Source organism: Rhinolophus sinicus, chromosome 3 (assembly GCF_057876585.1).
Source record: "Rhinolophus sinicus isolate RSI-liver-muscle chromosome 3, RSI-T2T, whole genome shotgun sequence".
Classification (NCBI taxonomy): domain Eukaryota; kingdom Metazoa; phylum Chordata; class Mammalia; order Chiroptera; family Rhinolophidae; genus Rhinolophus; species Rhinolophus sinicus.
Window position 1 is genome coordinate 22,247,571 of NC_142503.1, and position 14,547 is coordinate 22,262,117.

At 40.4% G+C, this 14,547-nt stretch overlaps 1 protein-coding gene across 1 annotated transcript in view; it reads right to left on the bottom strand.

The window, feature by feature from the left end:
• ADAMTS12 (ADAM metallopeptidase with thrombospondin type 1 motif 12) overlaps positions 1-14,547 on the bottom strand; it is a 274,548-nt gene that overhangs the window by 74,193 nt on the left and 185,808 nt on the right. The window contains exons 15-16 of the mRNA XM_019737332.3: positions 13,893-14,137; positions 12,271-12,409 (exon numbers count right to left, since the gene is read on the bottom strand). Of these exons, the coding sequence (XP_019592891.3) occupies positions 12,271-12,409; positions 13,893-14,137 (384 nt within the window). The remainder of the gene's footprint in view (positions 1-12,270; positions 12,410-13,892; positions 14,138-14,547) is intronic.

Genomic DNA, 14,547 nt, shown 5'->3' on the forward strand with positions numbered 1-14,547 from the left:
AAATATGCAGTAATGCAATAGTGGGTGAGGAGACTGAAGACAGACTCCCCAGGGACAGAGCAATCAGTTTGCATGAAGGCTGGCACCCTGGGCTCTCAGGGCAGCCAGACAGTGAGTCGGCTCACTGGTGTACAGAACTCCAGAATTGGAAAGGCCACGAGTAGACCAGTAAGCTGGTCACCTCCTAACTTTCCTGTCAAGGACATGGCGGGGCTTCCCCTTAGCCACACAGCCGACAGGACCCGACCTGGAGCCCGCTCTCCTATCACTCATCACCGCACACCGCCTCACACAGACTCAGCCCGGCCCAATCGCCCAGGCTGGCTTACATACTCAGGTGCCAGAGGTGGCATCCCACCATTGAAAGACATCACAGGGAGCTGCAAAAACAGTAAGTGAAGCCTTTAAAATGAATCAACAGCATTCTATTGTTAAATAAAACAATATTTTATTCTCTTTGAAAAGATAAGTAACCCTTCAAACATACAGGCTTTCTCAACAGATAGACTGTGCACGCTTCTTTTTTTATGCATATAAATAAAACACTTTCAACAGCTGGAAGCAGCATCATAAAAGGAAATTTCATGGTACAATGAGTGAGTCATTGTTTGGAAAGACACAAACTCCTGTAGCAACATCTTAGACAATGTAAGTGGAATAGAGATTGAAAAAGGTTGCAGCCAGAAACGTTGACATGTAACTGCATCATAGAGTAGGAAAAACAAAAAGCTTAGATACTTAGAAATTCTGTTAAAACTTTGGGCAGTCTGGCAAATTCTTGATGTCAAAACTTAAAAGGAAACTGTCAGATAACTGTCAGGTGACTCTAATAGGTTAGAATCATCCCTAAAAAGGCTTGTTTCTATGCATGAACGGCAAAGATAAGTGTGCTCAGTGCTCCTGACTCTAGAGATGAAAGGGCACAAAACATTACATCAAATCCACTTCAGAACATTGATGACATTGCATGGGTCAGTCCGCTGGACCCGCAGAGATGAACAGATTGACTGGTCAGGCAGACACCATCGAGCTCATAAGGGAAAATTAATAAAGATGTGTCAGTTTCTCTTTTGGAATCAATGGTCCTGGTGATCATTAATCTTCTGTTGTCCCAGCCTTTGAGTTCTCACATGACAGATCCAAAGCTCAGCCCCAATCTCCCATGAGAGGGCCCGACCTAATACCCTGGCTTCTCCCAGGTTACAGAAACGCAATACCTGGCCAGGTGCTTCTTCCTCAATTCTGGTGCTTGTGGGTTCATTTGGTAAAGTGTAATCTATAATTCCATTCCTTATCAAATTTCTGGTTACATAAATACAACAAATAAACAAAATCCACGGGTCCTAGGTTCTAGTCTCTGCTTTTCCTTCTATACATCACTTGACTAACCGCAGGAAAATGAGAATGGTAACATTCAGACAGTTTCAGGGCAGGAGGCTGAGCTGGTTGATCCCTGGAAGTGCTTTCTACATTTTAAAATCTATAATCCATGAAGGAAAGACAAAGTTAACGTTCAATCATTGGAAACCTTGTAGGAGGGGATTCTCTGGTTAATACAATTATACGGTTTACTTAGAAAATAGTTTGTTGCAACTGTTATCAGAATACTTCAAAATTATGTTAATTCATGTTGCCTTAGTAAATGTGCATATGGTAAGGCCTTGTTTACAGTGATGGCTGCAACAATCTCTCACCTAGTCAGCTCTTTCCACAATGTGACCATGCCATCCCTCCATCAAGACATGGTGTCTAGTTGCCCTGGCCTTGGATCAAAAGCAAGAGCGATATTGTGTGAGGTCAGAGGCTAGGTCATAAAAGGCCATGCAACTTTCATCTGATCCTTTTGGATCTCTTACTCTCAGGACACTGCAGACACCAAGGTGTAAGGTGCTGTACCTGACAGTCCCGGAGGAGACCCACCCTGGAGTCATCCAGCCCAGACGCCAGTCATGTGGGGAAAGGAACCTCCAGATGATTCCAGCCCCGGGGGCTATCTGAGTCATCCTAGCTGAGATGCCAAACATGATGGAGCAGACACAGGACATTCCTACTGTGCCTTGTCTACATTTCTGACTTACGGGAACCCATGAACATAATAAAATGACGGTTGAACAAAATGATGGTTGTTTTACTGCACTATATTTAGGTTGGTTTGTTATAAAGGAGTAGTAACTGGAATAGCACTCAATAAATGCTAGCTTTCTTTTGTTCTCAAGTCAAGACCCACAGCTGCAAATGAGGTTGGCTTGCTAGTAGCCTAACCACTATTGATTTTTATTGATTTTTAAAAAATCTCTTCTTCAGTGTTACATTTCTGCTGTTTGTCTCTCAAGATCCACTCTGCATCTGCTCTGAACCCAAGGAAGCTGATCCTATGGATTGTTGTGGCTTCCAGTTAGGTTTAGGAAATGGAAACACTGTCTCTTTGGATAACTGCTCCTTCCCCTTACTTACCTCTCGTTTGTCCCAACCTCTACTGTTAACAGACAGGGTAATGCATTACCTGTCTTACTTTCCCCAAACCCTACCCATACCTTGGAAAGTAAAGTAGTCAAGGTATTCAGTTTTGGTGTGCCATGTGTTTCCTGCAGGGAACCCCGACTGATAAGGTCTCCTTTGCAGGAAAAAAACTTAAACTATTAATCCCGAGTGACATACTTATTAATTAAACTCTGTAAACCAATTGTTTGAATAACAGAATCTTCCTTTGACATAGGCTATTGTAATACCTCTTGTGAAGGGGGTTAGAATCACGTCATCCTTCAAGAGCAGCGATCATGATGTAACACTGCAAATGCATTAAGTGTAAGAGAGTAGGCTGAAACTATATGACCTTGACCTTTCCATGGAAATTAAAGGAAGAAAAATGATACTTGCTTTTAATTTGGCTTGCCTTTTGTCGCTTTTTTTTACACACTGGATGGAGCTAAAAAATAAATTTTACCTAATTAAGAATGACAGTCAATCAATATGTTGTCACAGCACAGAGTTAGCTGCTTATCTGAAAGTATTTACTTGAAAAAGACATTAAGTATAAATCATTCACATTCTCAAATATCTGAGAAACAAATTAAGAATGTGATTTCCATATGATTCTGAGTCTCTTTCTCCATGTAGCAATGAGAATGTCACCATGCAGCTGTAAACAGTAAATCTTAGATACTAGCAGTGAAAGATCAATTAAGAGACTTTACTTTTAAGAAATATCTTCCTAAATCCGTAAGACTGATCATCGAGAGTGGAAATTTTGACTTGATATAAAGAATAAGTGAAGTTCCTTATGTCCAAGAAAAAAAAGAAAGAAAAAACAGTGACATAGCTCATCATATTCTTAATTCAATATTGAGACTGTAAAATAGAGGGAGCCTGTTAAATGGTTAATTTAATTCATATAGGATTTTTCCTGATTCAAAAATTCAATTTAGGAAGGATATAGAGAAAACAACTGAAGACATTGCTCATTGTAATAACCTATGGTGAAAAAATACAATATTTTCCTATTATATCTAAACTTAAGATCAAAGATACTCAAGGCACTAAATATTTAATCATATCATCTGAAAGATTCAAAGAGATTGAAGACTATATATCGTCTTTAAAATACTGACAAAGAACAAGATCTCTTTCTTTATAATCACTTAAGTGACTACAAGTTGAGCAATACAAGTTAAATTTTACATTAGCACATAAATTATAATGCTAAAAATTATAATATCTAAGAAATTTACTCTAAAACTAGGTATCACATTGATTTTAATAATGTGAGATGATAACTCTGTGAATCAGTAGAGGGCAGTCACTACAACCCCCCTAATTATACAGAAATGACGTTAACTACATGGAAAGAAGGGATGAGTAAGAGGGGATTGTTAACCATCTGTCTTGCTGACAAGTCCATCCTTACTCTACCAACTTTCAATTTCCATTTCCACTAAAAAAAAACCAAACAACAAACAAACAAAAAAAACATTGTTTTTTTCTGGCTCCTTGGACCATTCCTCTCTGATTTTCTTGATCAATGAGTTCAGATTTATATTTCATAATGAAGGCACAGTCAAGCAGAATTTGGGTCTCGCCACTAAAAGAGCTCAAATACATTGGAGCATGTGTGTGTGTGTGTGTGGGGGGGGGTTGGGAGGGGGGGATCAATGATAACAACATCAATATCAATACCACTACCACCGTCAGAATCATAAATGGATTTGAATCCTGTTCTAAACATTTGCTGAGTGATCTCAGGCAATCTGCCTAACCTTCCCCAGACTCAGTTTTCTTGTCATCTTCATGAGACTACAATACAATAGGCTATGTACCCTGATATGTCCACGATGTACCCTTAGTCCTGGAATAGTGCTTAATGCATATTAGGTTCTTGAGAACAGTTTTTGAACCTGAATCTGAAGCGTCTTTGTAACCCACTTGCCCAATCATGGCCATTAACTTCCTCGACAACTGTTTCCCGCATGTTGTGAATTCAGGGTTGGCTTCACCATCTGAGATCAGGGAACAGAGCAAACCCAAATTGCCCAGTCCTCACACTCCTAGGATGCAGCCTCTTTACTACAAACAACTGAGCCATCAGTTACATAATCCATGTTTTTTCCTAGCTCAGAAGGACGTTGACACTGATTTCAATAAATACAAACCTTAATTGAGCGTCAATTAATGAAGTTTGACTTTATTATTATCCATCGCTGAAACCCACACACCTCAGAACAGTGGAGAACTCAAAGCCAATAGTTTTTATCCCCCTGAAATCCCAATGAACTGATTACATAAATTGACTGTCATAGCCAGGGGTCAACTTATAAGAAATTATGTAAGAAATGCTCAAACAGGACAATTGCTGGTACTTGAAGAATGTTTAATGGAATTAAGTAGGACAAAGTACTTGCGTATGAAGGATCTATTTTCAAAATTTACCATAACTAGCAAGTACTCCTTCCTGCTTATAATTCCATTCTGCAGCCACTGTGTACAAATCAGGCACACACTTAAAGAAAATCAGAGGCTTGAGAATCTCGTAATACTCATGAGTTAATAAGAAAAGCAGGCAGTCAGTGTTTCTCAGGGTACACCGAACAAAGCAAGTCTTCATAGAAACCAACTGAGACATCACACGCAAGTGTAGAGTGCAGAGAACAAAACCAAGGGCTTGCAAGTAAGGCACAGACTAATCTCTGCTGGCTGCATAGGGTAAAAATGGAATGGGACTAAGAAGACCAGCAGAATAACAGACCATTAAACTATCCACCTTGGAAAGATTTCCAGTTAACGGTTCCACACGTAAGAAACTTGGAAGTCGCCACTCTGTCCTTTTACATAAAAAGCCACAAACACTGAAAAATCAACAACTGTTCTTGGGTATACGAGAGAAGAGGGCCCAGGGCAAAATGCTGCTCCCAAGAGTTGGACAGAAGGAGTCATAACTTCCTGGAGCAGAAATGCATGAGCAGAAACCGCCACAGGAACCAGAATTTCACCATTCATGTCAGATACCAAACCACAGATCCAGCAAACCCGGTAAACACCAAGCAGCATAAATGCTCCAGGAAATTACACCTAGGCATATTATTTTAAAATTACAGAAAATCAAAGCTAAAAAAAGTACCACTGAAAGAAGCCAAAGGGAAAGAGAACCTCCCTATAGAGGAACAAAGAAAGAATTACATCTGATTTCTCGGAAATCATTAAAGTAATAAGAGAATAGAGTGACATACTTAAAGTGTTCAGAGAAAAAACCCCACCAGTCTAGAATCCTGCACCACCCTGTGAAAATATCAGTTAGAAGTGAAGAATAAATAAAGACTTTCTTAGGCAAACAGAAATTGAAGGCATTTGTTGCCAGTAGACCTGCTGTGCAAGAAATGTTAAAAGAGTTCTTTAGAGAAAAGGAAAATAACATAGGTCAGAAACTTGGATCTACATAAAGAAAGAAAAAACATCAAAGCAACAATAAATGAAGGTTAAAGAAAAACTTTTATTTTTCTTATTCTGAACTGGTCTAACAGATAACAGTTTGTTAAAAATAATAATGCCAACAATGTATTTGGCTATGTATGCTTATGTATCTATATTATACTTAGGCATGCTTCCATATAAGTGAAATGAATGACAGCAATGATATAAGGGACGGGAGGTAGCAATTAGGATTATTTTGTTATTATAAGGCACTCGTACTACCCATGAAGTAGTATAGTGTTATTTGAAAGTGGATTTGGATTAGCTGTAAATGTATATTGCAAACTCGAGGGCAATCACTAAAAAAAAAAAAAAAAAAAAAAAAAAATGTGAATTAGCCACTCTGGCTACGGGTTCTCATTAGTTCATCTGTGAACTACAACTGAAAGGTTATTTACTTGTAGTTTATTTTACATATTTATATATATGCTTAAATCATGTCAATAAATCCTCCTATTATCTTCAGTAAGTCCTACATTTAAAAACATCCTCCAGATATTGTTAGAGGTTGGCATCTTGATTTGGTTGATCCTACCTGAAAATGACAGTGGACAAAGTCAGATGGATTAGCACCAAGATGAGTGAGTGCACTTTGAAAAAATCAAACACATATCGGACTCTGATTTGCTAAAGTGAATTCTGTCTTCTAAACGTCAGTACACGGTCACAAATGAGGGTCAGAATGGAGTATGTGTCCCTACTTATGACGCTCATGCTTTATCAATGGTATGTGGACATACTCATATCTCAAACTACATGGTTACTTTGAGTGTTATAGGAATACTGTCAGATAACCCCTAAAAGGACTAGTTTCAGCAAAACTAAGGCTCGGGAGTTATTTCCAGAGAACACAATGTAGTTTCCAAGGCAGCTTAAAACAGCATGAGCGTTCTCTAGGAGCTTTGTTGGCATGGTCTTTGGGGCCTTTCCCTAGTAGAACATGATGTTCCTTAAACAAAGGCACAAAAACTAAACTCCAGAGAGAACTCAGCCAAGTGAAAGGAAACTTGAAGTCCAGGCTCGGGCAGGGGGACGTGTTCTCCCTTACGTGCAGGCCACTGCAGTACTCATAGACCCGAACACACAGAATAGGGGAGACCACAGAGCACAAAATTGGAAAAGGTCACATTCAGAAGTGACAGCCTGTTTTCTAACACCAGTGCAATGACTATGAGTTTCATAGGAAACAAGGAAATGTTGGTTAGAATGTATTACCACTGACAGAGTTCCGCTGTACTAGAGATGCAGTGGGGCAAAAACGTAGCTTTTACATTTCCGTGAAAGCGATCTTATGTTTTTTCTAAAATATTTTCTTGTTTAATAAAGAGTCCTAATAAAGGTTCCCACTGAGACCAGCATCTGTGTCAAGCCATTTCTGCAGCTGCTTCTTCACAGATAATCCATTGGTTGAAAATTTCATGGTTGGTCTTCTGATGGGCCATTCAGGTGAATTTTTTTTTAACAAGGCTTTCGTCATGGACAGTAGCACTTATTATTCCAGCTCTTTCCAACTTTTCCTGAAGGATAGCTAGTCCTAAATTCCCCCAAGGTCACTCCCCACAGATAAGGCAGGAGGGAAAGCAAACGTGGCTGAGAGGACAGACGCCTGGAGAAGAGCACAGAGAGCAGTCGCTGGGGTTCTCTGAGGGTCCTCTTTACCTTTGAAAAGTGGGCTGTGGACAAGAGGCTGGCTTCATGCCACTTAGCTCAGTTTATAATACTGTGTTGCCAGTTTTTTCACATGGATTTCTGATCTCGAACAAAGATAAAAAAAATGTTTAAATAGTCAAACTAAGAAAACAGCATCTTAGTGAATTCATGCTCAAAGAGACTTTCGCTCCAAATAGCAACAGTAACATGTACAATACAAATATATTAAAAATATTAAGCTATAAAATGTAAAAATATAAAAAGGGAAAAGCAAAAAGACACAATGCTCATGTAGGTAAACGTCCCTCCCAAAGCGTGAGCAGGGTATCAGTGAAGGATCTGCCGGGCCCTTGGCCAGCAGCAGTGGTGGCCATGAGCTCAGCGGCAGTGAAATTTGAGGACTTCATATGACATGGAAACGAGACCACCCTCATCACAAACTTCTGAGAGCCTTAACTCTTGAGTTTTAGGGCTAGGAAGGTGGCCAAACAGGGGCTCAGTTTCTCACTCAGGAGCTCAGCCAGAGGCCTGCTGGTTCCACAGTGACTCCTGACATATGTGAGACAACAATGCTGAATAACCTCAGCAAGTTCTGTCTTGAAATGAGGTCTCACAATATGCTCAGGACAAAAACTGCAAAATACTAGAAAGAGTGGGGTGTACATGGGAAGAAGGGAGGAAAAAGGCAGGAAATTGAAAAAAGGAAAAGAAACTAAAAGGAAATCACACACAAATTAAGCCTAAAATTGTAATTCCAAAATACATAACAAATCTAATGCTAAAAAAGGCAACAGAATAACTACAACAGGAATCCATTCCGCATAAAATAAATTTGATAGGTCATTGCTATGGACTGAATGTTTGTGTCCCCCTCAAAATCCATATGTTAAAAACCTAATCCCCAGTGTGATGGCATTTGGACATGGGTCCTTAGGGAAGTAATTAGGGTTGGATTAGGTAATGAGGGTAGGGCTCTCATGATGGAATTAATGCCCTTCTAAGAAGAGGAAAGGACAGCAGTGTTCTTGCTCTCTCTGCCATGTGAGGATACAAGGAAGAAGGTAGCCATCTACAAGCCGGGATTCTCACTAGGAACTGAATCTGCCAGCACCTTGATCTTGGACTTCCCAGCCTCCAAAAGTGTGAGAAATAAATGTTTGTTATTGAAGCCATCCAGTCTATGATAATTTGTTATAACAGCCTGACAAACACTGCCTTTGGGCATTTTCACCGGGAAATCTCACAGGCACTTTAACTGAACACACACACACACACACACACACATACACACACACATATATACACACACACACATATATATGTATACACACACACACACACACACACACATATAAAATCATAAACTCTTTTTCAGACCTTTTTCTTGTCACATTTTCCACATCTCAATGAGTGACACCTCCATGTCACCAGTTACCCAGGGAAAAACACTGGCTTTTCCCCATCAGCCTTCCCTCATGCTCAAACCCACTCTCTACCAACAGATAAACTGAATCAACCAGTAAGTCCAGTCCAGTCTCCCTCCTCAATATCTTCACATTCGTATAATTCTTCCATCTTTGCCACCTTAATTCTCATTCAAGCCACGGTCATGATTTCCCCAGAGCACTGCAAAATCTCTTTTCCTTCCCTCTAGTGTTTCTTCCACACAAAAATAAAATAGTGACACTAGTCAACTCTGGAGAAAAAGGAAAGGAAGTAGAATTAGGGATTGTTCTTCAAGTGTTTTTGTGTATTTCTTTTCCTTTAAAAATAAAGAGTGAAACAAACATGACATATAATATGGGCTAAAGCTGAGTGGTTGATATACAAGAGTTTGTTATTACATTTTCCATTTTGCTGGAAGATTTGAAATGTTTTCCCAGTTTAAAAAAAGTGGAAAACGAAAATAATATGATACCAAAATAAAATAAAATGAAATTATTGCTACTACCTATTTATAACCCTTTTACTATGGGAATCAATTTGGTAAAAAGTTTCTTAATATTTATACTCTTTGAACTTAGAAATTCCATCTACAAATTCATGCCAACAAGATCATTCTTTACATGGACCCAAAGATGCTCATCAGAAAATGAGGATCAATAAGGAATTGGGTAAGGGAATTTTGCTTTGTCTTGCTAGTGAAATATAGTCTATCCATGAAAAATGGTAGCTATGAAGATTGACTAACACATGGAAAGACACCCACGGTGTTAAGTGAAAACACACATGTACATGTATATGAATACACCCATATGCATACAACTACCTACATCTATGATTAGAAAAACGAATATTGAAAGGCAATAAAGCAAAGTACCAAAGTGCATGTGTAGGGTGGTGACTTTATTGTTAATTTTTCAGTAATGTATTTAACTTACTTTTATAATATAGAAAGTTTTCACTTAAGGAAAATAAAATACATTGCTGAATGGTGCAGTGTTCCAGGCAGTCTTCCATCTTTATATGTAGCAGTGTGTGTCCTGTGTGAATATTAGCATTCTGTTCTCTGTGTTTGAGAGTATGAAAGTAGAGATGCTGTCTTTCTTTTCCGCCAAGTAAGAGAGCTCACTGTCATTTAAATAGGCAGTGTGGCTGAAACTCCCTGAGACTTCCTCTTAATAACCAGAATGACATTTGCCCAAGTAGACAGAAGTGTTACTAAAGGGTCAAACTGTATCAAAACCAAATGCCTTATTCACATTTGGTAAAGCTGCTTCATTTCCTAGCTAACTGCGGATGTATCTTTATGATCCCTGCACAAATCAGCCATTAATCTTATATTTCTTATGCTCAGAAGTATTGCATGTGTAATGTAGAGGGTTCATCTATGTTGAAAGAGAAGTATGTGTGTGTGGTGGTGGGGGTGTGTGGATGTTCTCCTGTTTTTTTGAGGAGTCCCTGCCCAGTCAGGCTGAGTTCCTCTCCTTGGTATCCTGGGACAATAACTTAAGCTTAAAGCTGCACTTCATTGATAAAAAAGAACAAAGGGGATGAGAAATTGAAAAAGTATTTGTAACTATAGTCCCAATGACTTCATTTGCCTCACAACTGCTTCTCAGGGAAATATTTTTCACCAAGTTATTTTTTGCTTAAATTTTGCTTTTGCTTCACGGGAGCCCAGCCCTTCTGGGCAGTGGGGGCAGGACGTGGAAATGCTGGAGGCAGCAGTGGGAACAGCAGTACTGACCTTCTTATGGCTGCTGCCACTGAGGCCACCTTTCACCTAGACAGATTTCCAGAGGCTTAGGAGTTTCAAAGCATCACACATTTGGAAATGAACATACGATTCCTGTGATTTCTAAAAGCAAACCCTTGTTTTTCCGTACTGAAGAATGGGGAAAAAAGAAGTTGGCAATACAAAAATTGTTCATAAGGCTGATGGCACTTGACTCAATGTCTGTCTCCAGACCTCTTTCCACAACCATCTCCTGGGATGCGCTAGAGAGACCGGGCAAGACCAAGGCAGCAAGGGGTGTTGAGACAAAGTATGTGAGCTAGAATCTCGTGGAGGAGTGGACTGGGTTCTTCTGAACCATTCACCCTCCCCTTCTATTCCCTTTGCTACAGTGCTGATCCTGGTACTTCATCCTGTAGCTGCCCAAGTGTCATAGGTAGTAGTTACAGGCTAGAGGCAGGAAGCTCCAGAACAGACTTAGACATGCTCCCAAAGGAGAAATAGAAGCAGAGGCTTTCTCACATGGCACTGCTATTAAAGGCCCCTCCCTTCCCCGACAAAATGTGTGACGAGCCACAAGTACCCAGCAGGCCCTGATCTCTGCCTTAACAGGCCTTGGAAAAGTCCATCTAGCCCTCCAGCATGAGAGTCCGTGCTCTACAAATGCCCACATGCTCCTTTATGGTCCCCAGCCCCTCTTTGCAGTTGGATCGTGCCCATAGAACTAAGGTCCAACAATGAAATGTGAGCAGAAGTGATCTGGGTCACTTCCAGGCCAAGGTCATTAGTAAGAGCCAGTCTGCCTCTTCCATTTCTCTCTTCCCCTGTGGGGCAAGCGGGAACCCACACATTTCAGATGGCTTAGCTACAAGATGAAGTAGCGCCACACAACTTGTGTCAGACTTGGAATGGCTTAAAAATAGACCTTCATTGTGTTGAATTCCTGTGATTTCAATTTCTTTGTTACTGTAGCAGAACCTATCCCATCCTAACACACAACAGCAAGGAATCTCTCCAACACCTGATTTTGTGAGAGAAAACTACTCTCCTAGTAGATATAAAAGACTGGTAAACTGGGGACAGAAAAAGAACATTGGGCTGGGAATTAGGAGAGCTGGTTATGTTTTGGATTTGGCCATGATTTATAGTATGTCTTCAGGCAGGTTGCTTGCTTTTGTGGTTCTCCGGTCTTTAACCAGAGCAGTGGTTTTTTTTAAGTCTTTCTGTTTTGCTTTTCAAAAGACACGTGACCCTGTCTTTAAACAAAATCTTTCATGAAAGACAATATGTAAAGTTGATGAAAGAAAAACTGCCTCTCCCTTTAGACCATGATCTGCACATTCATTCCCCCCATGGGCCCCTGGGCCACCTTTGTGGAACCCTGTAGACCTATGGGTGCAAAAGGCAATCAGTGGCTTGCATTGGCTCCGTGGCCCACTGCGGAACTGATGTGGGTTCACAGTGAGAGCAGCTGTTCTTACCTGTTCCACATGTCACACTGCACTCTGTCCAGCGGCCATACTGCCAGAAGTACACCAGCTTCTCCACGTCATTGTCAAGGCCATCTTTCCGGATTGTGTACTCATACTTGATCCCAGGGTTAGTCACCTGGAATAGAAGCTAAAAGGCAAGGGTGGGGTCATGTCAAACTCTGCCATGATTTTACACTGCAAACCACTTGTGTGAAAATACTACGCAATGTCCATCATCTTCGTTATGGAGCCATGCACTGGAACAAATGACAGTAAATGGACATATTGCTAGCTCTTCCTCCACTTCCACCTGCATATCTGCATATAGCTATTGCTATATTTAATCTCCTCCATTCTATTATTTCTTGACTGAATTCTCACAGAAATTCACGGGTGGTCTAATCATATGGGAATTACTTTGAGGGAAGGGCAGGGAGCAACCTTTCCAACAAAAGGCTGGTAGGTCACCATGTGTACTTACTAACAATGGGGAAGTTACTTAATCTCTTTGTGCCTTAGTTTCCCCATCTACAAAGTGAGGATAATAATAATATGACTAATAGGGTTGTTGTGAGGGTTAAATAAGTAAATAAATGTAACATAAGTTAGATACGATTAGGACAGTGCCTGCCATGTACTTAGCATTCAATAAACATTAACTTTTGTTGTTGTTGCTGTTATTGCCTTAGGATGCCCTTCACTAGCTGTCCAGCTGACTCGTTTATTTAAAGCATATAGTTCTGAGATAAAATTGGTCATGGGGTTTAGCCAAGGCATACTACTCTTAGGACATTCCCCTAACTTCCCTCTCCTGTAGGTAATCTACTACGTAATTATATGAATCTAAAGTAGATTCATCTTAAACTTAGAGGCAGAGGATTGGTTGCTTCATGGGATTCGAGGTTCCCATATATAAATCCTTTCCCATGTGGGCAGGTAAGATGTCAGGTCTCCTGACATTTATGGATCATAACTGTCAAGCCTTGACCTCCAGCTTCTGCGAGTGCTGTGATCTCTGGCTTTGAATTGACCTTCTAACATCTGAATATGGTTAGATCTGACTCTCTTGAGCCATCTGTCGACCCCAACCTGCTTTATTTCTACTGGTATAATATTCTACTCCTTTACTATAGTTCTTTTCCAATATGAAAGACAAATCACTTGTGCCTTTGAGGAATACGTCCTGTATCCTAACCCCTCTCTCCCTCAAGAGTTCCACAAAGTCAAACCTCTTGCCTGAGGACAACCACATGATACCATGTGGAAGAACTATATCAGTTCATCACCACTGCTGCAAAGCTACTTAGAAATTCATGCCAGACTGACATAGACTGATAACATCCTTTTTAGACCCAAGGAACAATCATCCTCAAATCAACAGCCTGTGTCCACCATACTGGAAACTAAACCCAATGGACAATTTAGGGCGCCTGGCATTTCATTATGGGGGTTTCAGCAATTTCTAGGCAATAAAGGATTAACAGCACAAATTAATATCTTGCTTCTCTCCCTGTTCCTTGCTAAAAGAAGCTTTAAGGATTCATAATCAATGTCCCCTAGCAAATATCTTGAAAAAGAAAATTAGAGAGATCCTAACTAATGTACATGTCAGCAGTTTCCTTTCTGTATACCTGGATCCACACTGACTCATTGGTGGGACCTGTAGCCATCAGTTTCTCCAGGTCTCCTTTCCTGTCATATTGAAAGATGGTCCCTGCCAGCTTGTAGTTCCCATTCCACTGGATAATAAATCCTCCATTGAGGTAATATTTTTCAGGGTCTTCACTCCTGATGGCCAGAAAATTTCCAGCTCCCTCCACCTCCATTACCCGTATGTCCCTTGCTCCTTTTGGAATCAGTCCGATGTCAACATAACCTAAGGAGAGAAGATACAATAATGAAAGAGGCAGGCTAGCTTAGCTGAACACAATCTGTTTCTGACTCATCATTCATCCTCTTCCCAGCATCTCCATTACTTAGTGCCCTTGCCCTCCTCCTGGGTGGTCACTGGGATTGGTAGATGTGCTAAGTATGGGGGGGGGGGGGTATGTTTAAAGAGCTTGGCCGTAAGGAGAACGCTCAGGGGCTTTGTGGCTCAGTATGTAAACAGTTTTGTGAGGAGAGGTGAAATAAATGCAGATTGGACTCTGAAGTTTTTGTGGTTGACCCAGCAATTTATTTTTCTGCAATTTTATGTTAATAGTTCAAAATTTTACATCCCCTAGCTAGCTTCCCATTAGCATCTCTGCTCCCCCATTTGTTGCTGCTGTCAGATTAATCTTCTCA